We start from the raw sequence: 26,847 nt of genomic DNA, 5'->3' as shown, positions 1-26,847 counted from the left end.
TGATGTTCTTTAGTGTGCTACACAGGTCAGTCACAAAAACTTCGAATCTGTTTATCTGGAAATATGCTATGCATATAGGGTGTCTCAAAGCCATTTTGCCTCAAGACATTTGCCTTACTTAACTGCCTCATTTTGTACTAAAGTTTTATTTTTGCCACATGAATAGTATTTTTCATGTTATTGTTATTATATTTTATAGAGGTATCATTAAGAGAAAAGCCAGGAGAGATAGCTGCAGAAACACTTAAGTCCAAGAGGAAGCGCTAAACATCCTGGTTCAAAGGAAGTTTGTAAACCTCTAAAGCGTCCTTCATCTTGCATTTCACCGATATTGACAAATAAAGCTGTGCAAGACCCCAGGGAAAGGGGAAAGATTTTTTACAGGGGAGAAAGCTGCAACGCAGCAGCAAGGCTCTTGCGATCTGATTGCAGAGGAAGGCATGAAGCGAGACAGGAATAGAACCCACAGGTCCTGGCTCCCAGCCCTGCGTTTTAATCATTCATCCACATTTCCGGCTGCGAGCAGATCTCATGGGCCCAAGGAATGAAAAAGAGGCACTTACAGCTTTTCCATTTTCCAACCAGGTGACAGTGGGGACTGGAATGCCTGTTGCCGCACACCGCAATGTCACCACAGACCCAAAGGTGATATTATGGGACTCGGGAGCCTTCAGGATTCTGGCAAAAACTGTAGGAGAAGACAAAGATACTAGTTGAACAGATATTTAAAGCTGAGACTCAGGCATGTTCTGACATGGGGATGTTTCCTCTTCAGCAGACCTTGAAATAGGCCATGGCAAAATAGGTCCTACCAAAAATAACAGGCTTCCTGATGAATAAGATGATAGTCTTTGGAGAGGGCCTACAAGAGGAAAGAAAATGAGCAGCATATCACACGTTGAAATTTTACCTCTGGAAAGGTATATACAGCCAGAGCTGGATACTTCAGAGAAGTAATGTGCAAAAACAAGGTTTAACTTCTAGAATATGCATCTAGAACATCTAAAATATGCAGATGGAAAAACCTGAAGTAGACTCAAGGCAAGTTATGGCACTTGTTCTAAATCCTCATGCGCGGACTACCAGCACAGCCACATACTGTTAGGGTATACATAAGGGTCACATAAGCTGCTCAGGATCATCCCACTGATTATGACTTACTACAGAGAACCATATAAACCTTGGCATTTTTCCATGCCACAACAGCCTTGTCATAAGGGAAGAATATCTAGCAGCAAACTATGGAAGAATAGTCTGCAGGCATTTCTGGAAGCTGAGATTCTAGAGGGGAAAGCAGGTTTTTAAAAGGTCTTTTCATTTCCAGTGATCTTGTCTCTTTGCAGCAATATGATTACTTAAGAGTTTGGAGATAAGGTTCCTCTTCGCCCTAGCAGATACTCACTTTTTTGTTAAAAGTTAAAAGACCATAGTGAATTGCTTTTGCTTCATGCATTTCAATCCAGAAACATGACTCTGATGGCCTCCACAAGCTGTATTTCAGCTGCAATACTTGGACCAAATAGACGAAAGCAGAGAAGAGAGGCAGTTCCCACGTGGTACACTTGAATTTTGACCCAAAATTTTTAATGGGGATACCTGAGTGTCTGTAGAGAAGCAGACTGAGTAGCTCTGTGCCATTTCTTACTCCAGTTTCTCATGCCTAATGAATAATACTGTCTTTCTACCTTCTGGGCTTCACAGCAATCACTAAAAATCTTGATCAGAAATTTTAGTAGCAAACAGGAGAGAAAATCTTGGAGATCTCAGGCAGGCTTTACATTTTCTTTACCACTTTTTGTCTCCATATACTTCCCCTTGCCAATTATCTAACTGTGTCATAGTCTTCCATGGCTGTTTGCACCAACATACTTCTTGGCATTGGCCACTGACTGACCGATTTTCCAAGAGACCTCAAAAACAGTGTGGTTAAGAGACCAGCCAAAGGTTTATTCAGAAACTGAGTACATATCCCTGCTAGCTGGAGTATCTTCTATCAAAATCAGAGAGACAGAATAAGAATACATACACTTTCCTTCTACTCAACCCCGGCCTGGGAAAAGACTGAGCTCTGTATTAACGCAGAATCTAAAAACAATTTTCATTTTGCTTGGTAAGTAACAATAGGAATACATTTCATCATAGAAAGATTTTCATTTTGGGAGCAGATCTATTCAAGGGAATCCTGGGCAGAATTTTTGTGAAGATTAGATTTAATATCTGTGAAGTGAAAATGGTAGGAAGATTAGTATTATATTCCATTTCCTAATTCCTCTATGCACTCCGAGCAATTCTTCACTGTCAGTGCTCAGTGCTGCTTATTTGAAGTTTCTACTTTAAATATTAGGACTGTCATATCCCACTGCCTCTCAGAGTAGCAACAGGTACGAAGCTCCATTGCTAATAAGGAAACCTGCAGCCATTGGCCAAGGCTTTTTCTGAAGAATAATAAGCAAAATGAAACCTTTGCCTGAAATTTCACTCCAGGCCATTAACACCAGATGGTTATGAATTCCACCCCAAGCACCATAGGCCAAGCTCATAATTACTTTTATACTTTATTCGGAGAAATACTAAACTTTTGGGTCTCTCCTCTGGCAGCAGTTATGTGCACATGGCTCCCACTGAAGCCAGCACATTAATTTCCAAAGCCAGAATATGGCCCTTAATGCTTTTCTCATGCTGCCGTTATTTTTACAGTGTGCCACTGGGACTGTACTCACATGATGTTTCTGCTGTTCTGATCCTGTTCAGCTTATTTAATATTGAAGTAATGCATTAATAGCACCCCATTAGGCAGTGCCAGATACAAACATGTGTTCCATTCTCTGTACCTTCTACTTTCGTAAAATCTGCCAAAAGTTGTTAGCCAGGAAAAAAAAAAAAAAAAAGCACCCTACAAAAATTGTCATAGTTTTGCAGATGGGGAACAGAGCCACCATTAAATTAAGTGTCTTGCTGAGGCTCACACACAGTGCCTATGGGGGGCCCAAATCCTCAGCCCAGCTCCTCTGGCTCCCTCAGACGTGGTAGTCACTTGCCCCAAGTGCTGCTGGCTCAGGTACTGATTTGCTACCACATGGAAGGCAAGGTGTTGGACCATTCAAGCCCCTAAAACCTAAATACGGGAGGAAAAAAATACTAGCAGCTAAGCCTCCTTCTCTCTTTTGTTGTATTGCCATTTCTGCTAAAGCAAATAAGACATTCAGATTGTTAACAGCACATTATCCTTCCCTCTCAACAGGTTTTCTTCTCCCTGTTGCAGATTAGGACCTCAATACTAACTTTCCTTCCTGCAACCAGTTCTGTGTATGCAAAGTACAGTGGGTGTATTATCTGGCATACTTCATAGTTAGGGCTGAGTTTTCAGGGCTGAATTTCCAAAATAAAGCCCACCAAGAAAACAAAGCTGATCTCCAAAAGTGGCGTACACAAAAATCTTTTCTACTTGCAGTGTCACTGTCTGTATTTTCAGTACTTCTGAAAATAATCTTACAAATTTAATACCTTACATGCCAAAGTATTAAATTTTCTTCATTTTCAATTTCAGAAGTACTTTATTTTCAAAAGTCCTTCTACCTGTATGTGTTTTTAATACCCTGAAGTTTTCTTATTTAAGTACTTAATTCTAGACACTGAGTGGAACAGTTTGTGTTCTTAAATTGTTCACTTCTTAAACCATAAATACTTTGTAGGAAGGACAAGGAATTGGGTTCCCTTGATGCCAGCAGGATCTGAATGCACCAGTTACTTGTCACTGGCACAATGTGGGGTAATATCACCAGGACAATGTTGAGCTTCTTACTGACTCCCCTGACAGTGAGTAAACTTGCCCCTATGGTAAGTTGAGCTTGCCTAGAAAGCTGTTACTTAGCCTCTTTGACTTTGAAAAAAAAAGAGAGAGAGAGAGAAAGAAAGAAAGAAAAAGGAGGCATAGAGAAAAAGAAAAAACTATCCTGATGGCACCAACACAAGCAACCAAGAGGAGAGGTGGATGAAGGATGGGAAGAGGTGGGAGCAAAAGTGCCAATAAATATTCATGAAATTAACACTGTGTGTTGAGTTTGGGGTATATTTTTGTTTTCATTTTGTTTCAGACTGAAAATTTCCCACAATCTGATGATTTTCATAGAATCATAGAATGGTTGAGGTTGGAAGGGACCTCTAGAGGTCATCTAGTCCAACCCCCCTGCTCCAGCAGGGACACCCAGAGCACGTGGCACAGGACTGCGTCCAAGCGGGTTTTGAAGATCTCCAGAGAAGGAGACTCCACAACCTCTCTGGGCAGCCTGTTCCAGTGCTCTGTCACCCTCACTGTTAAGAAATTTTTCCTTAAGTTCCTGTGGAACTTTTGATGCTTCAGTTTCCGGCCATTTCCTCTAGTTCTGTCCTTTTCCAGATACATATGAATGTGGATTTTGCTAGGATCTTCACCTATTCAGCAGCATGCTCTGCCACACGGTTAACAATATTCACAGTGAGACTCTGAGAGTTTTAGAATGGGATTTACACAAAGATATGCTAAAATGGAGGTAGAGAAGGTAGGAGATGAGGAGTTTAATTATTTATTTATTTAAGTGGAAAATAAAACAGAGTGCCTCACTCATAGGAGCTGGAAATGAAATCTGGCCAGTTAAAAACCAAACCAGTATGTAAAGCTTCACTTCCAAGCCCCCTAATAAACGTCCCTTCTTTTACAGCCCTGCTAAATGATGTACTGTATACTGCAGGGCTTGCTAGGAGGTATCTGTACGGAGGCCAGCTGCTTTCATTTCTGAGAATTAGGTAACATCATCCAGTCCAAACAGTAGGGCTTTAATACACTCACGAAATTTTTATACTATAAAAAGATTAAAGAAGAGTCCCCCCACCTCCCCCAGTTTGAACAGCTAACTCTTTCCAGGTGACTTTGCTTTCCCCTTGCCTTTGAGTGAGCCGTTTTGCATCTGAATCTGACCCTGATCTTGCAACTCAGGCAGATGCCACCCTCTGACTGGGAAAGTCCTGATTTTTGTTCATGTAGGACTGGACCGGGCCTTTTGCACGTAGCCAGGAATCCAAAGCAGTGCACAGGCTTCCTTCTGCACCTTTCCCTTCTTTCCTGCTCTCCTGAAGCCCAGGCAAACTGGGATGTTGCTCCAGAGTTCTTGCCATGCGAGACAGGACATGGCAAGAGCATTGTCCCCTAGAAGAAAGATACCAGTTTTCAATCTACGGTTTCACAAGTCCTCACACTGGCTTTAATGGATCAAGTCCAGCCTAGCATTGGGTTTGGGGTGTGGGTAAGTTTCTTGGGTTTTGTTTGTTTGCTTGTTTTTCCTCAGTGTAGATTTTCTGCCACTGTTGACTTGGACTGGAAGTTGACTTCCAGGAAACACAACTGACATCTGCCAATGTACGTGAATTAACCCAGTTTAAAATATCAGTGTAGATGCGCTGCTGCAGTTTTCCACTAGTCCCGGCTTACTGTAAAGCAAGCCTGATAATCCAGATCTAGATGAGGTTACTGAAGTCTGAACTCATGTTTGCAGCTACTCGGCAGCAGGGAGTATGTGCTCCCTGCAGGCAACAGTCTTAGGCTGACTGAATATGTAAGCAAAATTTGGCATTTCTGTATGATCCGATATTTCAATCCTGATTATTATGCTTTTATCATGAATGATGGATGATTATGAGTAGGTCTTCTGTTAAAAAAAAAAAATGCCAGCTAGCCTGTGAAACAGTGTTGGTAAAGGCAATTGCCATGTGTGTTTCTCTGTGGTGTAGCATATCATGCTGAGAACTGGGACAACCACATTGCAGGAAGAATTGGTAAACTACATATTGCCTTGGAAAATTTCCTGATATAAATACCCTGTCAAAGCCTCTGAGTTGTCTACTACTCATGTGTAAGCATTCAGGAACTAAACTGTATTTTTTTTTAATCTTGTTTGCTGATTTTCTGGTGGTTCTTTCAAACCTGAAGTGTAACAGATTGAAGTGACTCCTTCTTAAGAGAACTGGGTTTTGCTTACTAATCTGTACAAAATCATGTATGCTTGCCAGCCATATGTTCTTAAGCACCATAAATTTGTGTCAACCTGTTCACAATCCTTGCCAATAAGTACAGTTTTCTAAATCTCCATTCAGATTCATTCTTTTCACATCCATTCATTCTTTCTGAGAAATCTAAATCAAATGGTCAAAGAGGGATAATAAGCACAGTGGCTAGAATTTCCCTCCCATTAGCTAGATAAATGGGGATATATATATGGGAAATGGAATATATACATGTATTTTAAAAAGTTGCAGCATTTGTATTTTCTGACTTTTCAAATTAATCCATGCAAAATCCCAACAATTCTTGAAATACCAAGCCTGAAAGCCCATTGCACATTACGTTCATTGATCAGTAGTTGCAGGGACACACGCACTGAACTATGTGCAGCAATTTATCTCGTGCCAAGACCCAGAGCTGAACAAGAGAGGCACAGTCTCCGCAGCTGACATGATGGGACCGAATCCCAGCTCAGAGAACAAACAAATTCTTTCGTAAGCACAATCAGCAACCTCTCTCCTGCAGCAGAGGCAGGCGCTGCATATGGTTCACCACCACTCACCTTACGGCAACTGTACCCTCACCTCTGCTTGCAATGTGCTACCTTTTCAACTCCTTAAAAAAATAAAATGTAGTGGCAACTATGGGGACAGTTTTGCTTTAGTCTCTGTGTTTTTCTTATCAAAACTGCATGATTTTTGTTTTTGCAAGCCAACCAAGTAAGTATGAAGGGGAGCAAAATGCTGCAGGCAAAGTTACTTTTACTTATCTCTACCAAATTTATTACTTTATTTAATCCCTGTTCAGAACATGCTTATTGCCAGAGAAGCATGTGCATTCAGACTACCAAATGAAAAAAAAAAAAAAAAAGAAAAAGGTCAGATTGTGTAGGAAATACACACAACCACTGTTTTGTTTCTCAAGGAACAGGTCTGGTAGGTGTTGGCCCTTTGAACGGCCCATAGCTATTCAGGCTCCAAAACAACTCCACGTTACTTCAGCATTTATTTGTCTGACTCCCATTTGTACTGCTGCCTCTCAGCCTGGATATCAGGCTAATCCTGGAGGAAACTGTATTTTAAATCCCACCATATTTTAAATCTCAGATTTCACAGAGAATATGCAAAATCTCCAATCTCTTTTGGCTCCTTACATGATATGGGAGATCTGGGGTTTATAGCAGCACTAAAATACTCTGCAGCACAGGTCAATCAGCCAAAACACACAGCAGCATAGAGTCCGAAGTTCTGCAAGAACCCAATGAGATGAACTGCAGAGATAAATACAGATCTATGTGGAAGGAAGATGGAGGAAATTGCAAGATCTCCATCCTGAAGCATATCCCTTCAGATTCTAGGCTGTGGTGTCTAATATCAAAGCAAGCTTTTCTTAGCAAGGCAATAGCTTTTCAAAGTAACCTTATTCTAGGGTGAGCTCTAAGATTTATGGATACTGGGACAATCTGCATTGGTGGAAGGATGCCCTGAATGGTAAATGCACTAACTGGCACAGGAATTTCTCAGCTGTGAAAACCTTTGCATTGCATGTAGATGTCTCTGGAATCCTAAAAACAGGCCCCACAAATATGTTAAGCTATAATAAATGAGAGCAAAATGTAAATAGATAGCTTATATCCTGTGTAACTATATAAAACCTGTTCAGTACAAGTGTTCATTTCTATATACAGAGCAAACACCAGATTCAAGGACAACTGAGGATAAGGTGTTCAGATTACTTCCCAAGGAAATGAATAAGGAAATTCTTTTCATGTCAGTACTAATCTTATAAATGCATTTGGCTTCTTTGAAGGAAAGACTCCTATGAAGATCTTCATACTCCACTTTTTCCGGAACATGGAGACATACTGTTTAACACCACCATGACCCATTACTGTGTTTGAGACTGCAATCCTCTGGTACAGGAGGTTCCAGTGTGATCACTGCTTGTAGGCAGAGTACCCCTCTCTTGAGTGAAAGAGTCAAGCCTCAGACCAGTGTCACAGCAGAGCAAACATCAGGAGTAAGTTCAGGAGTTTGTGCTCATTTGCATGTTTGCTGAAGGTCTGGGCCTCTTTTATGCCTACTGTGTCTTGTCCTGTTGTCCTTTAATTACACCTATTGTAATTTTTGAAGCATCTTAGAGCCTCTAGATGATTACTATGATTACTTCAGGTAGGAGAAGATTAAACAGATATATATGGCTTTCAGATATACTCATTCCAAGCCACGAAGTTTAGTACAACTACATACATGTTTAGTACTTTTCTTGTAATGCTCCTGTCATAGCCCTTTGCAATGAATAGCAACAAACTACAATACCCTCTATTTAATGTTGTAAAACATGACCTGTATACCTCAACACCATCGCAGATGGGAAACGAATTCCTTTCCAAGGGTTTTCACTTCTGCTCAGGACTAGAACACTTTTCATCAATTTTAGTATCCAGATTTCACTTGGGAGCAGCCCTGTACTTAAAGACAAAATCACAAGCTCCTTCTGTCACCCTGCTTCTTGGCAGTAGATTGACCTACACCTCCCAAAAGGTTCTGCCTTGGTGGATGGCACAGATATACACCATGCGATGGGCAGGGAGGAAGGATCAGCCTAAGTATGCTGGGAGGCTACCTTGATGGTGACTTAGCATCTCCCTTTCCTGTTTTGTCTATGCAAAGAATACCCTGCAATACAAAAGTGGTGACATCAAGTGTAGAAAACGTGGGAGTCAGTTTTCATTCAACATGAAATTCATTTCTGGAATGTAATCCAAACAAATTGACCAATTAGCTAGGTATAGTATACACATTTATTCTTGTTACCTGAATTGCTATATGACTTTCATGTCTTTTAACTTATCTGTGATGCAGATTTTCCCAGGACTATGCAAAAAGACCACAAAAGAGCTGAAGAAAACTAATGATTTACAGATTCTTGCCATAGTGGGTAAACCAAAAAGCTAAGGCACTGCCTCCTCTTACCTCCCAGTCTACTATGCCCTGTCTCCAGTAACTGGAGAAATGGGGAAACAATAGAAAAATATAAAAAATCTGAAAAGATTCACCTGTATGCCTCTGGGATCCTATACTCTGAATGGAGAGCTCTCCAAGGAAGCCCTTCCTATTTTTAAGGTCAAGACAGTTCTCAAAATGCCTTATAGGGGAACATTTTTGTGGCTTGTGGCAGAGTAGTATTTTAGTAACTAGTAATAAGCAATAAACTATGGGCAGGAAAAGATTTCTGTCTAGTAAGGATGGCACACCAAAAACAAATAACATCTAAGTCATTGCTTCTATTCTGGTTTTGTTTTTTTGCTTTTTTGTGCTGTCATATAGCAGCAAAGAAGGAAGTGGAGTAGGAACATTTTGATGGATGGTCAGATGAATGAAACTGCCTGGGTAAAGGATAAGTAGCTCTCAATCAATACTCACGTTCAGCCAATTGGAAACTCCAAAAAGGATATAATCACAAAAAAAAAAAAAAAAAAAGAAAGAAAGAAAGCAAGCCCTGGAGAACCAAGTCAGTTTTCTGATGAATGAGCTGGATCTTCCAGCACCTGCCCTGGCTATTATTTGGTGGGGTTTTTTGGTGAATTTCCTTGCAGACTTCTGGTTTTCATTTCTCAACATGTGTTTGTGCAGTGATGGCTTCAAAACTAAACATTATTGCAGAGTGTATACCAAAACTGTCCAATTACACAACTCTCTGGTGCCACAGGCTGGAGATTGGGCTCAACTTCATGCAAATCACAAGATGGAGGTTCACTGAATTATTCAGTAAGAATCACCAGTACAGTCTCGTACTCCTTCCATTTCCATTACAGTTCAGGTTTACGGCTTTCTCTTTTAGGATCTTTTGAGGATGTCCGACTAAAAATAATTACTGGGCAAACCGTAACTATTGGAAACTTTGCTAGATAACTGCAACACATAGAAAGATGGCAGGTTATTTTCCATCTTCAAGAAAAGCAAAATTCTTTTCCAGACATCTGTTCCTAGCATGTAATTCTTATAAAGTACTGTAGACAAATCAAATGCACTTTCCACAACAAAGAACTTCCAGACACCTTTTTTTATTATGAAAGGATATCTCCCAGGGAAAAAAAAAATCTATCTTGACTTATATTACTATACGATCCCCCACAATCCATTGTACACTTGAATGCAAATAAGTCCAACGTTTTTCAGAAAACATGCTTCCCGAAGTTAGTGCTATAAAAATGATTTAGCCTGATAAAGAAACATCTGGTTCATGTTTTTGTACTTCATTTTAGACAGCTGTCTGTTCCAGATTGTAAAGAAACGTGGACAACTTTCCAATTTTGTGAGTTTTTCATTTTGATGAATGAAGACCCATGTCAGACAGGAGTAAAGTTCTTCATTATTCTATGCCTATTGCTAAAACAGCTTGTTCCTTTTCCCTGAGAAAACATTCTCCAACACAGCAAAAAAATCTGTTAGAATACAAGAGCACAGGCCAGGCAATCAAGCCTGTAAGTCATCTCAACATACTGTTTCACTTCGGTTTTGCAGTAGGGGCTTCTTATTTAATGGAGGAATTGTATGTGCTTTGAATATGCATGCTAAGTACCACATCTGCAAATGACAGCAAGTGATTAAAGCTTATCCATCCAATGGAATTTATTCTGCAAACTAAAAAAAAAGAATGCCCTGCTAGAGTTTCTGTGTGCCTGAGAGACAAATGTGCTTATGTTTGGAATATCCTCATGCCTCTTAGCAGGCCTGAGCTCAGCTCATGGCTTTTAGTTAATCCATTCAATATCTTCCTTCTTACACACAGTGGCCAAAAATAATATAATTACTGTATACATCAAGTCCTGGGAAATGCAGAGGGCATACAGTTGTAGGCAATTGGCCCACAAATTTAACTTAACAAGCCCTTACACAACTTTTGCTGAACAGGTCCTATCAATGTCCTGGATTAATGTTGCTGCAAACACCAATGAAAACTGAAAATTCCTCCTATTCTAGAGCATAGGCTACACGAAGAGCTGTATAATGCATGAAGGAAAGAACAGATGAATATCTTGCTAAAACTTTTGGTCATGCAAACCCCAGAGATTTCAAATGCTTAGACAAGGACCAAAGACTACATTCTTTGCACACCCTAGTGCACATACTTTGCTCTGAATTTTCATTAGCATCAGTGAAGATTTCTACACTTGAGAGTAATTCTGGCTATTATTGAAGGCAATAGCTACTTTCATATTAATTTCCAAAAAAGTAAACCTCATGTAAAAGTAGATGCAAATTCTTAGCCTACATCAAAAATAATCACCTTTCAGGCAGTTGCATGATGTACAAATTGGGTAAGCAAGCAAAGCATGTACTTATATTCCCCGTGGTTGTGAGTCTAGCAATCATCTAGGAGCCATTCAAAGATTTATTTTGGGCATCAGCACAGCTATCAACAGGAAATGTGAAAAAGTATTGACTAAACATTTGGCAAAATACTACTTCACTGAGAAGGGAATGGTTTAGACAGGGTATGCTGTGTGAGGCAAGGCCTGGGGAATGCTAGTTCCTTTGGATCCTTATCTCTTTCCAATCCACTGATGAAAACCTGAAAGAATTGAAAAATTATTCTGATTCTTTCTGCAAAAATAAGTGAATAGCAGAGTTCAGTGTTATAAATGGTAAGGAAAGTAAGTGAGAAACAGAAAAAAAAATGCATTTGGGGGAAAAAAATAGCATTTTTCAATCTATTTTGCCCTGGACAAGCCAAATTTGGATTTTAAAACGAAATCAGAATGAAGACCATAAGAAGCCTCAATGATATAAACGCTGAGGCCAAGTTATCATCAGTCGTTTGAGTTGGTGGATCCACCATAACAATTTTATGTATTAGAGATATGCTGTTATTTCGGGGCTCAGCTTCAGCAAGTCATATGAACATATCATAGAATCATAGAATCATAGAATGCTTAGGGTTGGAAGGGACCTCTAGAGATCATCTAGTCCAACCCCCCTGCATACGCAGGGACACCTAGAGCACGTGGCACAGGACTGCGTCCAAGCGGGTTTTGAAGATCTCCAGAGAAGGAGACTCTACAACCTCTCTGGGCAGCCTGTTCCAGTGCTCTGTCACCCTCACTGTTAAGAAATTTTTCCTTAAGTTCCTATGGAATTTTTGATGTTTCAGTTTCCGGCCATTTCCTCTAGTCCTATCAGTGGCCACCACTGAAAAGAGACCATGACCGTCCTCTGCACTCCCTCCCTTGAGGTATTTATATACACTGATTAGATCCCCTCTCAGCCTTCTCTTCTCCAGGCTGAACAGGCCCAGCTCCCTCAGCCTCTCCTCATAGGGCAGATGTTCCAGGCCCCTGATCATCCTTGTAGCCCTGCGCTGGACTCTCTCCAGCAGCTCCACATCCCTCTTGTACTGTGGAGCCCAGAACTGGACACAGTACTCCAGGTGTGGCCTCACCAGGGCTGAGTAGAGGGGCAGGATCACCTCCCTCGACCTGCTAGAGATGCTCTTCTTAATGCAGCCCAGGATCCCATTGGCCTTCTTGGCCACGAGGGCACACTGCTGCCTCATGGTCAACTTATCATCCACCATGACACCCAGGTCTTTCTCTGCAGAGCTGCTCTCCAGAAGGTCAGTCCCCAGCCTGTACTGGTGTCTGGGGTTATTCCTCCCCAGGTGCAGGAACTTGCACTTGGCCTTGTTGAATTGCATGAGGTTTTTCACCGCCCAGTTGTCCAGTCTGTCCAGGTCCCTCTGGATGGCAGCACAGCCCTCTGGGGTATCGGCTACTCCTCCCAGTTTGGTATCATCAGCAAACTTGCTGAGGGAGCACTCTGTGCCTTCATCCAGGTCATTGATGAATAAATTGAACAGGACTGGACCAAGGACTGACCCCTGAAGGGCACCGCTAGCTACAGGCCTCCAACTAGACTCTGCACCGCTGATCACCACTCTCTGGGCCCTGCCATCCAGCCAGTTCCTAATCCATCTCACTGTGCACTCATCTATCCCACACTTCCGGAGCTTGCCCAGGAGGATGTTGTGAGGGACGGTGTCAAAAGCCTTGGTGAAGTCAAGATAGACGACATCCACCTCTCTCCCCTCATCTATCCAGCCGGTCATTTCATCATAGAAGGCTATCAGGTTAGTCAGGCAAGATTTTCCCTTGGTGAATCCATGCTGACTACTCTTGAGCACCTTCTTGTCCTCCATGTGCCTGGAGACAACAGCCAGTATGAGCCGTTCCATCACTTTTCCGGGGACGGAGGTGAGGCTGACTGGCCTGTAGTTGCCTGGGTCCTCCTTCTTGCCTTTTTTGAAGACTGGCGTGACATTGGCCTTCTTCCAGTCTTCCGGCACCTCCCCCATTCTCCAGGATCTTTCAAAGATGATGGAGAGTGGCTTAGCTATGGCATCTGCCAGCTCCCGCAGCACTCTGGGGTGCATCCCATCAGGGCCCATGGATCTGTGGGTATCGAGGTTCCTTAGGTGCTCTCTGACCCAATCTTCCTCTACCCAGGAATATGCCTGACCTTTCTTGCATTAAACAGCGTTACTGCATTTAGAGGCAGAGGGTCAGTCTCTCAAGTAACTGGATAGTCCATACTGTGACCGATGTCTGAAACTAGCTGCCGCACTAGTGTAGAACCCATTAAAATGGATGCTTACAACAGAAAATTAGAAACCTCTTTCAGAAATCAGGGCCTGCCTGATCTAGATTTAGCAAGGCATAAATATTTGCACTGTGCTTTGAACAGGCATTTACTTTGGAATTAAATATTCATAGTTAACCAGCCATGCTCAGTCATTCTATTTTAATGTTAAGCCAAACTATGCAGGGCAGTAACTCCAGTGAGTGGTGGCACAAAGATTTAAGGAAAAATAATGTAGTGTCACTACAGAGAAGTAACGAAGACTATATATTCATTAGTTTTCTGTACCGAAGATGCCAGTGAATGCTCAGGCAAGGCTGACCAAAGTGTCACTTTCTTGTATCAAGTCATTTTATATTATTATCTACTTTGAGGTATTTTAAAGCAATGATACTAGGGGGATATGAAGGTAATACTAAAAATAATTATAAACTGGGTGAATCAGGTGATCTAACAAACAGCTGTGTGAGGGGCATGAGTTTGCACATGTATGTATGAACAGGTATATTCATGTGGGTGCATGTTAAATGTTTATGAGGTTAATGTAAATTCAGGGAAGCACAAGTTGTCTGTATGTACTGCATATTATTACTTTGGTTTATTACTTTGGATTTTGGAAGCCAAATGGTAAAACAAACATGCATGAGTCTAGTTTGGGTGGCGGCCTGAAATGAGGTATACTATATGGGTGCCCTACCAGAAAAACCAAGGCAAGCCTGAGAACAGCATCGCTTTCTTCACCCCACACATGAATGGAACATGAAGGGATAGTCTGTGTGTGAGCACTGAGCTTCCATTGATTAATTAAGAGCTAATCTTTCTTGTTTTAAAAAGAGCACACACAAGCTCTCCTTTGCAAGGAGAGTATTTGTGAATTAATTTGCTGTTCCTTAAATTAACAGTCACTGCATAATTCTGGAAACAAGAACAAAACAAGATATTAATCTAAGCTGCCCTTATTTTGGTACCTTTCCAACCCACTTTTAGATGCTCTAAATCTAAAAGTGTCTGTTAGATCCGGAGCAATAAAATCCCAGTGCCTGAGGCTGCTCTGCAGTATGGGGAATTTGTATGTATGCTTACTATTGAGAATTTGTCTCAGTTAATTCTTGACCAGCCTTTGGCCACTGTCTCTACAATGAGGCCAGTCCAAAAGCCAAGACCCAGACTGTCCAGAACCTGATCAACATATCTTCAGTTTGGCTCCTCACTTTGAGCTCAAAAGAAGTGCAGTTCTGAATCTACATTAGGAATAGCTGCCTTTCTGTTTTAAAGCTATTTAAGAAATGTCTAACATACTTGAAGTCTGCACATGTAAATATTTTTTAAAAATGAAAAATGAATGCATTTTTTAGGCAAACAACAAACCTACAGTAATTTGCAGTTGGATTTAGTACACCTGATCCTGCTCCCAGAAGAAAGTCAATGGTTCTCTTAGAAATGGGATTGTACCCTAAATAACCTCTGATATTCTCAGACCAAATGTAACCAGTACCAGTCTTCTGAAGCTCACTCAGCAAATGGAGATCCTTTTGCACTTTTTATAGCACAGATCATTCTATTCTGAATAAGCAATTAAAAGTATTCCTTCTGCTCTGCAAAACCTTACATATTCCAGCTTCTCTTACAGGATCCAGGAACACTGAGTGCTTTAATGCCTGCACTCCAGTTCCCCTGCAGCCCACAGGTCTCTGCACTTCGAAACTGGTGGTGATTTATACCAGAGAGCAAATACTTTGTATAAATGAAAGACGACACTGAGCAAGTAAAGATCAGAGACAAAAATCAAGCCAGTGTTCAGTTGAGCCGGCAGAAAATGTGAGTCTGCAAGGAGAACAGCTCTGTTCAGCTGAAGAATCAGCTAATTCAGATGGAAAAATCAGAAAGAAGAGGGAAGGACGTACTGTAAAAAGTTGCACCATTTGGAGCCACAGCTGTCTCTAATCAGCCTCTTTGCAGCATACTTATCTCAGAGACAAGCCAAACACTATAACCCAGTGGTATGGTAGGACCTTCTGTACAAAAAACAAGCTGGTCACTCGGAAACCATCAATCAGAAGAAAAAGCCAATGGACTAAGAACGTATCTAGGAGCCCTTACTCAGACAAATTTCATACCAGAGCCAAAGCAGCTGTGGGATATGACCATCCACTAATAGCCCCTTCGGACACCAATGAGTATGAACCAACTTTGGTTTCTTGCTTTGGTTTCTTTTCCATCTCTTCCATTATCACCTTGTGGGTTACCTCTGAGATACATTTGTTAACATCAAAATGATATTTCTGGTTAATTTAATGGAGAAGTATCTGCCTATAAGGTAGGTGTGCAGAACCAAAGCCATATTCAAGGGTTACTCACCTTCCACTGCCACTGTAACGGGTTTGGAATAGGCTGTGCCCAAGCTGTTCTTGGCTACGCATCGATACTGCCCTGCGTCTTCTCTCTGAACATTGTGGATCCTTAAATTCCCTGAATCAAGAACAGCAATGCGAACATTTTCCTGACAAATAAAAGGGAGGGATAGAGTTAACAGGAAAGAAAAAACATCCTTTACCGACTACACATGAGCTGTACCAAGTCCCCATTGGAAATGACTGGGCTTACACACATCAAAATGATCTGTGTTGTCCTGGGATGGAATAATGTGAGTCCAGATCTTCCTGGTCAGCATTGGCACAATGCACTTACTCATGCCTATTTTTGCAAATCAGTGAATTACATCTTTGAAAATGTCATGAACCTTAGCAAAGCCGCTGAAAGTTTCTTATTTAGGATAATACTCACAAATTCATTTTGCACCTTTGGCCACATCTAGTAGTAATAAATAAATGAGATACAGGAACATATTATTACGTAGAATTACTTCAAATGCTGACATGTTAAGCCCTATATTTCTGGAAATGCTTTCTTTTTAGAATGAAAAATTTTCAAATAGCATGAATGATGCTTATATTTTATCACAATACCTTTAGCAAACAAGCTAGCAATACTTTGTTTTTATTTTCTACTCACCTTTACCACTGTTTCTCCTTTTATCCATGAAACAGAAGGTTTTGGATTCCCCATTGTAGTGCATGGAAGAACAGCCTTTAATCCTTCTATTATTTCCACATTTATAGGAGGTCGGGTTATTTTGGGTCCTAAAATTTAAAAGGGCAGGAAATAATCTTGAACTGGAGGTGTAAGTTCTGAAATGTTCTTTGTCAACAAAACAAAAAACTTTTTCTGATATTTTTTTCTGGACCTTCCTATACCTGAAAGATAGAGGGGTATTGACAGGTCATTAGCTGCCTTGTTAAGAAAAATCTTGAGTCTCAAGTGAAGCTTTCAGAGTTTCAGTTTACAGATACAAAAACAACTAAATTACATAAGTTATTTTCAAGAGTGCAGTTTGACAGCAATTTTAATTAGGACTTGGATTAAAAAACAGATGCAGATAAGAATATTTCCAATATTTAAGAATGTTTGCATTCCCAGTTTTGACATCCTTCATTGTGTAAACAGTACTTTGTGTACAAGCTCAGGTCTGGCATGAATTGATTTTGAAATTGTTTTTAATTCAGGCTCTCTCTATTTCAGCTAGAAGACATGTAAACTCAGCAGGTGGCATTACGAGAAGGATTTATGACAAGGCCAGCAAAAGGAGAGATATCCTTAAAGAAAAAAAATTGAACTTGCCTGAAATTAATTTAGGGCAAATTTAAATTTATTTTCTCTAAAGAGAACTGTGGCATAAGTTGGGAGTAAAATCGATCTTCATCTTAACATTTTGAGATATTTGGCTACCGACTCATACAATGAACCCAAAGGAGAGCAGTTTTCAACGACCATCCACCTCCTGGCCAGCACCTGCAGCTAATCAGGTGATTGGAGGAGCCAGCAATTAGCAAGCCTGGAGGATCATGCTCTTTAGGACAAACAAACCCCTTCCTATAAACAGATGTTTAAGCGGGTATACATCTAGAGTGATCACTTAAGTGCTTATGTAAATATCTGTAGTCACATGAATTCAGCTTCACTGAGCTGGTCATGTATATAAATATTTGTGAGAACGGGGCTCCCGTTTTTAAAGTGGGATGAACTACATTTATATCATGATGTTCCAGGCCTTTCAAAACTGCTATTAAGAAAAGCTGAATAATATATGCTTGGTTTCAACATGCTCAGGCATAAATCTGATTAGTGAATGACTATGTTTAAACAGCAAGTTCGTAGTATTGCTGTGAAGGGATAATCTCTCAAAATGTGATGCTTACAAAGTTTCATACAAAGCTGATTCTTCAAAAGGTCTTCTTTATTCTTGCTACACAGTCCCTGTGAGTCTAGCAGAATTATTTGTTATTCAAAATGAATAATCATGGACAAATCAGGCCATATTTAGTTAAAAGATTGCCTAATACGCCATGAAGGAACAGCTGAGGCATAGTATTTTAAACTTATACAACCACTACATAATTAACTTGTGGAACTCTATTCCAGAGGACATCCAGGCAGCAAAGGAACAAAAAATAGAAAGTATACCAAACTTCAACTGGACAGTAACCAACCTGAAGCAAATAGCTGAGTAAATTGGTGAAGAACTAAATTCTTATATGACTAAAATACGGCATCAGCACTAATACAGAAGGCAGTCTTTATATTGATAGTAAACACATGTAAACTTTGGACCCTTTGTCTAGTGCATAAGTGTCTTGAGGGCCCTGAGGTCTTACACAAAATAATGCGTCTTACCTGACGACAGCAGTGCAAGCTGAGGACATGGGCTCACTCTTTGTAGGTGGTGTAGGCTCCAATGTTGGCTAAAACCCATTTTATTACATTCTTATCTGGAAGAGATTCCTACCTGCCTGTCTTCTTCTCAGGTATGTAAAATGGAACTCCTTATTATGAAGGTGTTGAACCAGCCCGGAAGTCTGCAGTGGCTACTTACAAAAACAACAGTTTCCCCACTTGCATGGTCTACACCATGTGGTGGGCCATGTCCCACCTCTGGAGCAGGCCACAGCAGCAGGACTGTGAAGGAGCCACAAGGCTTTTCTAGCATATGGTAGAGCTCATCGGAGCTCTTCTTGCAGGTTCAGTGGCCTGGGCACTGTCTCTGTCTGTGAGACCTGGCCTCTCTGCAGCTGGCTGCCCAGATGTGAGGCAACATGCAAGAAGGCAGGGGCCATGGTGTGGAAGGAGAGGCCAGCAAAGTCCATCACAGGGCGAGAAAGCAGAGATTTGAGCCATTTGATAGCAAGTCTTATGCATAAAGCACAAGCAGATCTATAATGATCCCGGCCCATATGCAACCAATTAACCAGATAAAGGAACCAAATGCAAAACCTAATCTACTCAAATAAATGTGCAAAAATAGAGAAAGGAGATGGGTTGTGGACGTTTTGTTGTTTTTTTCCCATTGGCCTGGGGACAGTGAGGCAATTCTGGGGAGAAGGCCACTTTCTGTGCTCTACATGGCTGAGTTTTGCTGTGGCACTCACTCATTTTCACTTGCAGAGCCCCACAGCTCTGTGCGGCCGTGCCGATGCCGTTGTCCGCTGTGCAGCAGTACACGCCGTCATCACTGTCTTCCACACTCAAAATGGTCAGGAGCTGCCCGTTTCTCTGTATGCTGTACCTGGTGTCGAACAGCCTGCAAGGACACACAGGACACAGGGAGCACAGAGAGGGAACCGTGTGGGTATTTGTGAGCTGCTGGTGGCACTACCAGAGGCGATTTGATAATTTTTATTTTTAACCTGTAAAGACAGGGAAACTCATTGGAAGTGTCATGATGAGCTTCACAATTTGTTCTGGTTCTTAGTAAAACCACACAATTCTTAACTCCTACTGGTGTGGTGGCAGAAATGCTGCAGTGCAATATTGATAGAATATGTCTCACAGAAATATCTTAGGTTCCTGACTCCTGACTTAGGAGTCCTGACTCCTGCTCCAACGATGTGAGCACAAGTGATCTCAATCCAACTAGCTCCTATTTTAGGTTTAATCATGCAGTGCAAGGGAAGGACTTAGGAATAGGAATTGGCTGAAACATTTTTAAAGAAATTTTTTATAGTTTTTTTTTTCCCTAGATGGATAATTTTCTGGATTTTTTTTTCTTGTTATAAAAAAAAAAGCCAAAACTCTAGCATTTTTCCATGTCTGCATTTTGGAGTGCTTTTTTGTTTGGTTGGTTGGTTTTGGTTTTGTTTTGCTGTTTCTTTAGAACTATACAGTGTTGTTTTTATGGATAAAAAAAAAGGACTGTGCAGAAAAAATCAAGCCCTCTAAAGTTTGGAAGCTCTAACTCTGGAAAAATATGGCAAATCTTCCTATCAATTTAGCATAACAAGATTTGCACAACATTTCATAAATCCCTTAGTGTTAGACTTTCCTACCTTTTTTGATACCTTCTGCATGTGCATGCAATTGGCCTTTACTTCTGATAAACATCAGTAAAATAGGCAGACAGGTCTATTTTTATTTATCCAGATGCATAAGAGAATTCTCAGACTATTGGACAGATTATCCTGCATGTGGTGATCTCCACACAACACAAAATAACTAAACACCATTATTGTAGAGGCTGGTAACCTCTCACTGGTTTGTCTAGTTTCCGATCAAAAATGATGGAGCAAGTGATTTTCCTATAGCGAATGGTTATATGCCAATAACTGGTATATTTGTCAAGAAATTCAAAATCAAAAATAACTTGAAAAGGTACTTTCAGAAAAATAATGCTGACCGTGGCCTGACATTGCTTTCACAGAAGTTGAATGTTTACATATTGCTTTGTTTCAAGGGTTAACCATCCATTCTGGGTGCCTGAATCTTGGCAAGAGAAGAAAAATTCATCAGTAAAACAACCGTTATTTATTGCCTGCAATAACTAGTCTCTTTGAAGTTCACTACATACATATACATGCACATAAATATGTTTATACATTTTTAGAAAAATATCCACTGTTTTGATCCTTTTCCATTTTACAAATGCTTTCACCCATGCTCTTGGAAAGTAACTGAAATAGTTTCAGCTTATCTATTTTCCTGCCTTTGCTCCAAATTTTCTAATTCACCAGTATTGACTATTAATGTCAACACAGCTTTGGGGAATCAATTTAATTGCAACTATTGCTGCCTCAGAAGCACAAGGAAAGGAATACAGCAGCCAAGTTCTCTGGCCTCACCAGAAGATTAGTATTTTGGGATTAGTATTTTCTCTTTTGGTTGATGTTATGAAAAAGGCGCTTCGTCTAAAAGAGAATGGAATGCCTTTTAGAAAACTGTGATGGGCTTTTTGAAATGGAGATTGGACCCAGAAAGGATCTGTTTTCCATAGGATTTTAGAGTTGGAGAGTGGATCTTAAAGACAGTGGGAAGAGAAAAGAATGCAACCCCTGTGGTCTTATGTGAATGGCTTCCTCAGCCTGCTTTTATTTTCAGGCTTGGGGGTGACTTATGGGGAAGGCATTAGGAGAAGTGTGACCTGATTTGCAAATAACATCCATGGAAATTTAGACCTCCATGTCATATCAAGCCCTGTCAGAGAATTAAGACCAAGTTTTTGCTGATCATCCGTTGTAAGCAATGAAATAAGATTTCTAAAGGCAACCATGCATATGTGTAGAACACTGTTTTGGGGGGTTTTGTTTGTTTGTTAATTTTAATATGGCCTTCCTAGCAGCAAGTTCTCCTCCTACTGCTGATTTATTTAGAGTCTGAAGAGCCCACAATTCATGGGTGATTTGGATGCCCAAGCCCAGCAGTAAGAATCATGCTTTGGGAAACCACGTGCACCTGCCTAACAGAGAAGTCTCCCACTGAGAAGTGCCCTTATTTGTACTGTACAAAGGTTGTTCTGTAAATTTCCACTACAGAGAGACTCATAAATAGAGATCAAGAAAGGGTAAAGCCATTTGGCAGGTGTAAATTGATTTCAAAATTAAGAGACAGGATTTGGTTTACTTTACATCGGGGGAGGTCCAGCAATAGTAGCAACTTCCAGAACACGCTTCCAAGGTACTCCTAAGTACATGATGACTTACGTTTCTCAGTGCATAACATAAAAAAGGCACTTTCTCCTGTTTGATCCAGAAACAAAGCAAAGTGGTTTTGCATGTATGACTCCTTCTATGTAAAGTTTCCAAGTGCATGGCAGTCATTCAGGCAGCAAGTCTGGCAATGCTGCTTTTAATTATTGTATAAAATTATCCTGCTTTGTAAATGAGTAAACTGAGGAACAGAATGAATCGCACCATTTGAAGCCAAAAAGCAAATTGTTGGCATAGCTTGCAAGAGAACCTGACTCTATCCAAGCTCAAGGGTATAAGGTTGTGAAGGGCAGCTACTTCTAACATAACCAGAAATGAGCCTTGGAGAACATTCGAGGCCACATACTATGTTACCTACATAGTAGGTTACCTACATTGAAAACAAGCCCATGTCTCCAAGAAAATGGCTTTCCACATTCATTTAATTCATTGCAAACAGCAGAACAAGAAATCAGACTCTCTGCCCTTAGTATTACCAACATTTTCTATTTCTGTTCCCACCAACTGCATGTCTGTTCATTCCCCAGTGTGCTCTTATCACTCCTTTAAGAAATACAGATTCTGCCCGAAATTACAGCCATTCATTGTCCCTCTGGCTCTAGACCAGTTCAGATATTTCCAGATACTGCCTCTACCATGAAGAAAAATATGAATTTTTTGGAAGGAAAGCATGCCAGCCACCTCACAGTGTCTGCCTTTATGCCATGGGCAGAGTGCTCCTGACCTGATGGGAATGCTGTTGCGTGTCCATGTAATCTCCGGCTCTGGGTACGACTCCACAACGCACACAAACTTGGCAACATCCTCCACCAGTGCGTCCACAGTTTCCAGAGGGGTGCTTATAAAGGGAGCTGCAGGATGAGAGGACAGTAAGAACAAAGGAGATGAGGGCTTCTTTATCACTTTTTTTTTCTATTTTTTGATCTAAAATCAAACACTGTTTTTTTCACTGGAAGGCTTGTAAAGGCCCTTTAAGTCCTCCATGTTCATAGCACATGCTCTCTTTTCCGCATTTTCCCTAACCAAAAAAGTTAAAAAGCCTGCTAACTGTATCTTATGGTTTTTGCCTCAAACCTGTCACACGTTTTTTGAATTTATCTTTTAGAAGCTCATTTTCCATCATAAGGGTAAAGGACTGGAAACATGGATGGAAGGGATCAAAGGGTGTTCCTAGTGAATCATTCTCCATGCTCATGGTATGCATTACAGCTATTGCAGTCAAAGATACATGAATGACCTCGAATATATAGCTGTGAGGGACATACATACAGTATTTGCTGGACTGGATTTCATTGACAGCTGTGCCTAGATGAACTAGTGCCATACCACATTTCTTAAACACCACCTTGAAAATGTGCAACGGATGTATGAATCTTCCTGTTTCTTCACAGTAAAAAAAACGCTCTACCCATCATAAATTATCACAGGATATGTTTTGATTGCTGTAGCATTTTCTGGCACATTGTGTGTCTTTTCACAGAAGAAAAAGGCTGCCTGCAAAATATCTGCTGAATCTTCTTTGTTCAATTAGATTTAAATATTTGCAAACAGTAAACAGCACATTCCAAACCCCAAACTGGCCAAAATGAGATACTCCAACATAAATTACTGAGGTCAGTTATAAGGCATTTACCTTAATTCTTTTTGTTTTAATTTATATAGGAGTGAAAAATAGAATCTCTTTGGAGTGCAGCTGGAATGCAACTAGGTAAATGAACTAGTCCATTAAAAATGGACTGCTAAATTTGACTACCAAATTTATGTAAAAGACCATTTGAAATGTAATTCAAATGAATCTGTGTCAAGACCATTTATGTAATATGTGCGTTCATATTTCACAGTTAGTAATTACTAATACAAAAAGAAGATTTTAAAGCTATAGCTACGATAGAGCAAGGATTTTACACAAAATTAATTAAAACATGTCTGTATAAGCATTATTGTTTGAGATCATTGATTTAAATTATATCAGGCTTTGATTTGTTGCTAGATAGAAGATACTGCCTGTGCATACTGCACCTGGGATGAATCCCACTTAGTCAATAAACCCTAAATTTACCTGCTGGTGAAAACTATCTTTGGAGAATAACCTCCATTAGTGGCTATCCCATCTTCTTCAAAGGGGCTGTTGTTATTTCACGACAATTTTTATGAGGTTTTGATGGAAGTAAGTCTGACTGAAATAGCATTTTATGGTCTCATTTTATATATGATGTTTTTATTGCGGTTGTCCACATGCCTTGATCTCCTTTGAAGGGTGTTCTTTTAACCCTGAGAAATGTAAATTCATACAGTAATGCAAACTGAAAGCAACCAGTTTTATAACTGTGTGGTCACAGTAAGAATGGCTGTTCTGACAAAGAGTAAAGCTAGATTTGTACAAAAAGCCAGGATGTCAAGTGTATAAGGACAGCATTTTATTGTTTGCACAAGCAAGGATTTTCAAGTTTCTACAGTAAATACATTCATTTGGAGCAGTTAAAGACCTTCCTGGTATCCTTTTTGCTCAACATGTGAGAATTATCTTTCATAATATTGTCCACTGAGGGGCTAATCTAGCATCCCCTAAAAACAAGCACACAACTCTTCAGACAGAATCAAGCCTAGACTCACAGAAAGCCTTGAAGAGTAATCTCCTCAGCCACAGCAATGCATCCTGTAGTTATTCTTTGACAGCCTTATCTTTTCCCGTACTATGATTAAATGCTGGGAGAGCAGAGAAGGGCAAGAAATTATTCCTTTTGCTATACAGAGAGAGAAAAAGGACACAAATCCAGAACACATGGTGTACCGACACAACACAGTAAGCAGTGCAGTATTCCGCCATTTTGTTATAATACAGTGAGGGAGCCCCAAAATGGCCACAGTGGTGCTTCTTTATAATGAGCCGTTAAAAATGCCCAGCTATTGGCATCAGCCACTATTCTCTCAGGAAAGAAATCAAAACTCATGATGCCTATATTACCAGTTTTTAACACGGTTTTAACACGGTTTTTAACATATTTTTACCATTTTGTTCATAGATGACCCAGTATCTTTATGCGACATTCGTCAGGCTCTGTGGCGACTTTAGGTTACATTGTGGCTTTAAATAATATTTAAAATCAAAACACTTACAAATCTCTAAAGCCACTCAAATGCTATTTGCCTGAATGTCTATTGTGGTTTCTGGATATAGCAAAATCACCCACAGCCAGCTACAAGCTAAATTGTTGCCTATCTCTTATGAGAAAACCAAGCTCTATTCTATTCTACCTTCAGCCCACCAGAAAGAACCATAATTTGGGTTGTGATTTTTGATTTGTAATTTTAAAATGGGAGAAACCAAGGGGAAAAAGTAGAGCTGGTCTCCACTGCAGTGTTGGATGCCTTGAAATATTGCGACTTCTCTAGTTAAAAACTGCTCACAAAGGGTTCCATTAATACTGTAGGACACGACTTTGTTGTACTTGCACATTCAGCCTTTCTCAGGAAACATGGCAAATAAGCCGTGTTTTAATTGTTTGAGATATATTCAGTGCAGAATTCCCTTCAATGAAGGAATCTTCCCAGTACAATGCCACAAGGGAAAAATCACTCCCATTCCTTATTGTTTTTCTTGTCCCTCCAATCCTGTCTCATCAGAGCTTTTAAGAAGAGCATGGTTCTCCCACTTACTTCACTGCTTTTGCAAAAATTTACATTCGGTTTCAAAAGCTTTATATTAAGAAAAGAGATTTAAGTTCTGAGTCAAGCCTGACTTCTAACTGTAATGCAGCAAGGGAATAGCAGGGTTGTTGGCATAACAGGTGACTTCTTGAAAGTTTTGTTTGTTTGTTTTCCTGAAGCCGTGCATTTTGGGGCTGCCTGATAATCTCTACATAATGGAACCATATGTCCACAGGGTTACCATATGGCAAATCCAGAGGAATATGTCTGCACTCAAAAACTTCTCAGGACAGACCTATTATTCAGTTCTTCTATTGGCTAGAAGGGGTATACATCTGTATGTGTCTTTCTGTGTATGTGTGTGTGTGTACACCTACCAGAAAGGAAGTTGGTATAATAATTATACGGTTTATGCAATAGATATGAAGAACATTTATTTCTATATATATTTACTCACTATAATGGTACTCAAGTGGTATTAAAGCTATTTGCTTCCTATTTGCTTCATGTTTAAGCTTTATATATTTGTAAGCATATAGAGTAATAAATAATAATTCTTTGGATTCCTCAAAACTGTGCTTTCAGTAGTATAAACCTGCAAGATTCCTTTGACAGGAGACATATCCATCCCACACAGACTGGACTAAGGTCTTCATTGTTCTTTATAAGAGGACTAAAAGCTATTCTTTGGCAAACAAATACAAAATTGTGTGACAAAAATATGAGATTATTTTTGGTGATATCTTTCTAAAAACAAGAAACTGACCACTAGGCAGATATAGGTGAAAGCAGCACATTTTTTTGCACTTTTAGGAATGCTACAACAGTGCCCACCCCGCAGTTGCCAGAGATGTCTTTCCCTTGTAAAATCTCCCTAGTGAGCAGCAAAAGCAGAGCAGGATGAATACTCTTTAAACAAACCTTTTGGAATCTTCTCAGCCAAGCTGAAGGCTGCCAGGGTGAAGATAGGTACGAGGGGGATGTTCAGGAGGTCTTTCATGTTTGATCCAGGAAAACAGACTGCTCCTTCAGGCAACGGGTACGACGCTCACTGCCCATTTCATTTTAGACCATGCTGTGTTAACAAAAAGCGTGTGCACTAACAACTGAGCAGGGTCTATGGGATCTAAGTATAATCAGGAATTCTCAGACTTGGCTGTGGTGATGGACGTGACCAGCTGGTGCGTATCCACTTAGGTCAGTGTGAAAACGTGGGGCTCATGAAACAAGAGAACACAAATCCCTCTAGAATTCCTTTTAAGCAAACAGTGAGGAATACAATAGCCAAATGCTTTTCCAAAACAATGCCCTACCCCAATATAGTAAAACAGCAGGCCCTAATATCAGCACAATGCAAGTACAGCAATGGAAAATAACTATTGCCACTGGATTTTCCTTCACTTTAGTCCTTATCTCTCTCATTTTTATCCTCTTTCACAGACTCCCTCTGTCTTATTATAACCTTTCATGATTGGCTGCAAATAAACACCTG

The 26,847-nt window shown here is 40.3% G+C and overlaps 1 protein-coding gene across 1 annotated transcript in view; it reads right to left on the bottom strand.

Annotated features, from left to right (window-relative positions):
- The window catches only part of MUSK (muscle associated receptor tyrosine kinase), a 54,344-nt gene extending 27,989 nt beyond the window's left edge, over positions 1 to 26,355 (bottom strand). Inside the window, exons 1-6 of the mRNA XM_010211502.2 lie at positions 26,277 to 26,355; positions 22,432 to 22,558; positions 19,158 to 19,309; positions 16,687 to 16,814; positions 16,033 to 16,174; positions 564 to 688 (exon numbers count right to left, since the gene is read on the bottom strand). Coding sequence (XP_010209804.2) covers positions 564 to 688; positions 16,033 to 16,174; positions 16,687 to 16,814; positions 19,158 to 19,309; positions 22,432 to 22,558; positions 26,277 to 26,355 — 753 coding nt within the window. The remainder of the gene's footprint in view (positions 1 to 563; positions 689 to 16,032; positions 16,175 to 16,686; positions 16,815 to 19,157; positions 19,310 to 22,431; positions 22,559 to 26,276) is intronic.
- Between the last annotated feature and the right edge of the window lie 492 nt (positions 26,356 to 26,847).

The sequence above is a fragment of the Tinamus guttatus genome, unplaced genomic scaffold (assembly GCF_059628265.1).
Source record: "Tinamus guttatus ecotype Peru unplaced genomic scaffold, ASM5962826v1 Tinamus_guttatus_pri_ptg000513l, whole genome shotgun sequence".
Taxonomy (NCBI): Eukaryota; Metazoa; Chordata; class Aves; order Tinamiformes; family Tinamidae; genus Tinamus; species Tinamus guttatus.
Note: the sequence above shows the minus strand (reverse complement) of the source record. Positions and strands in the feature narration are given on the sequence as shown.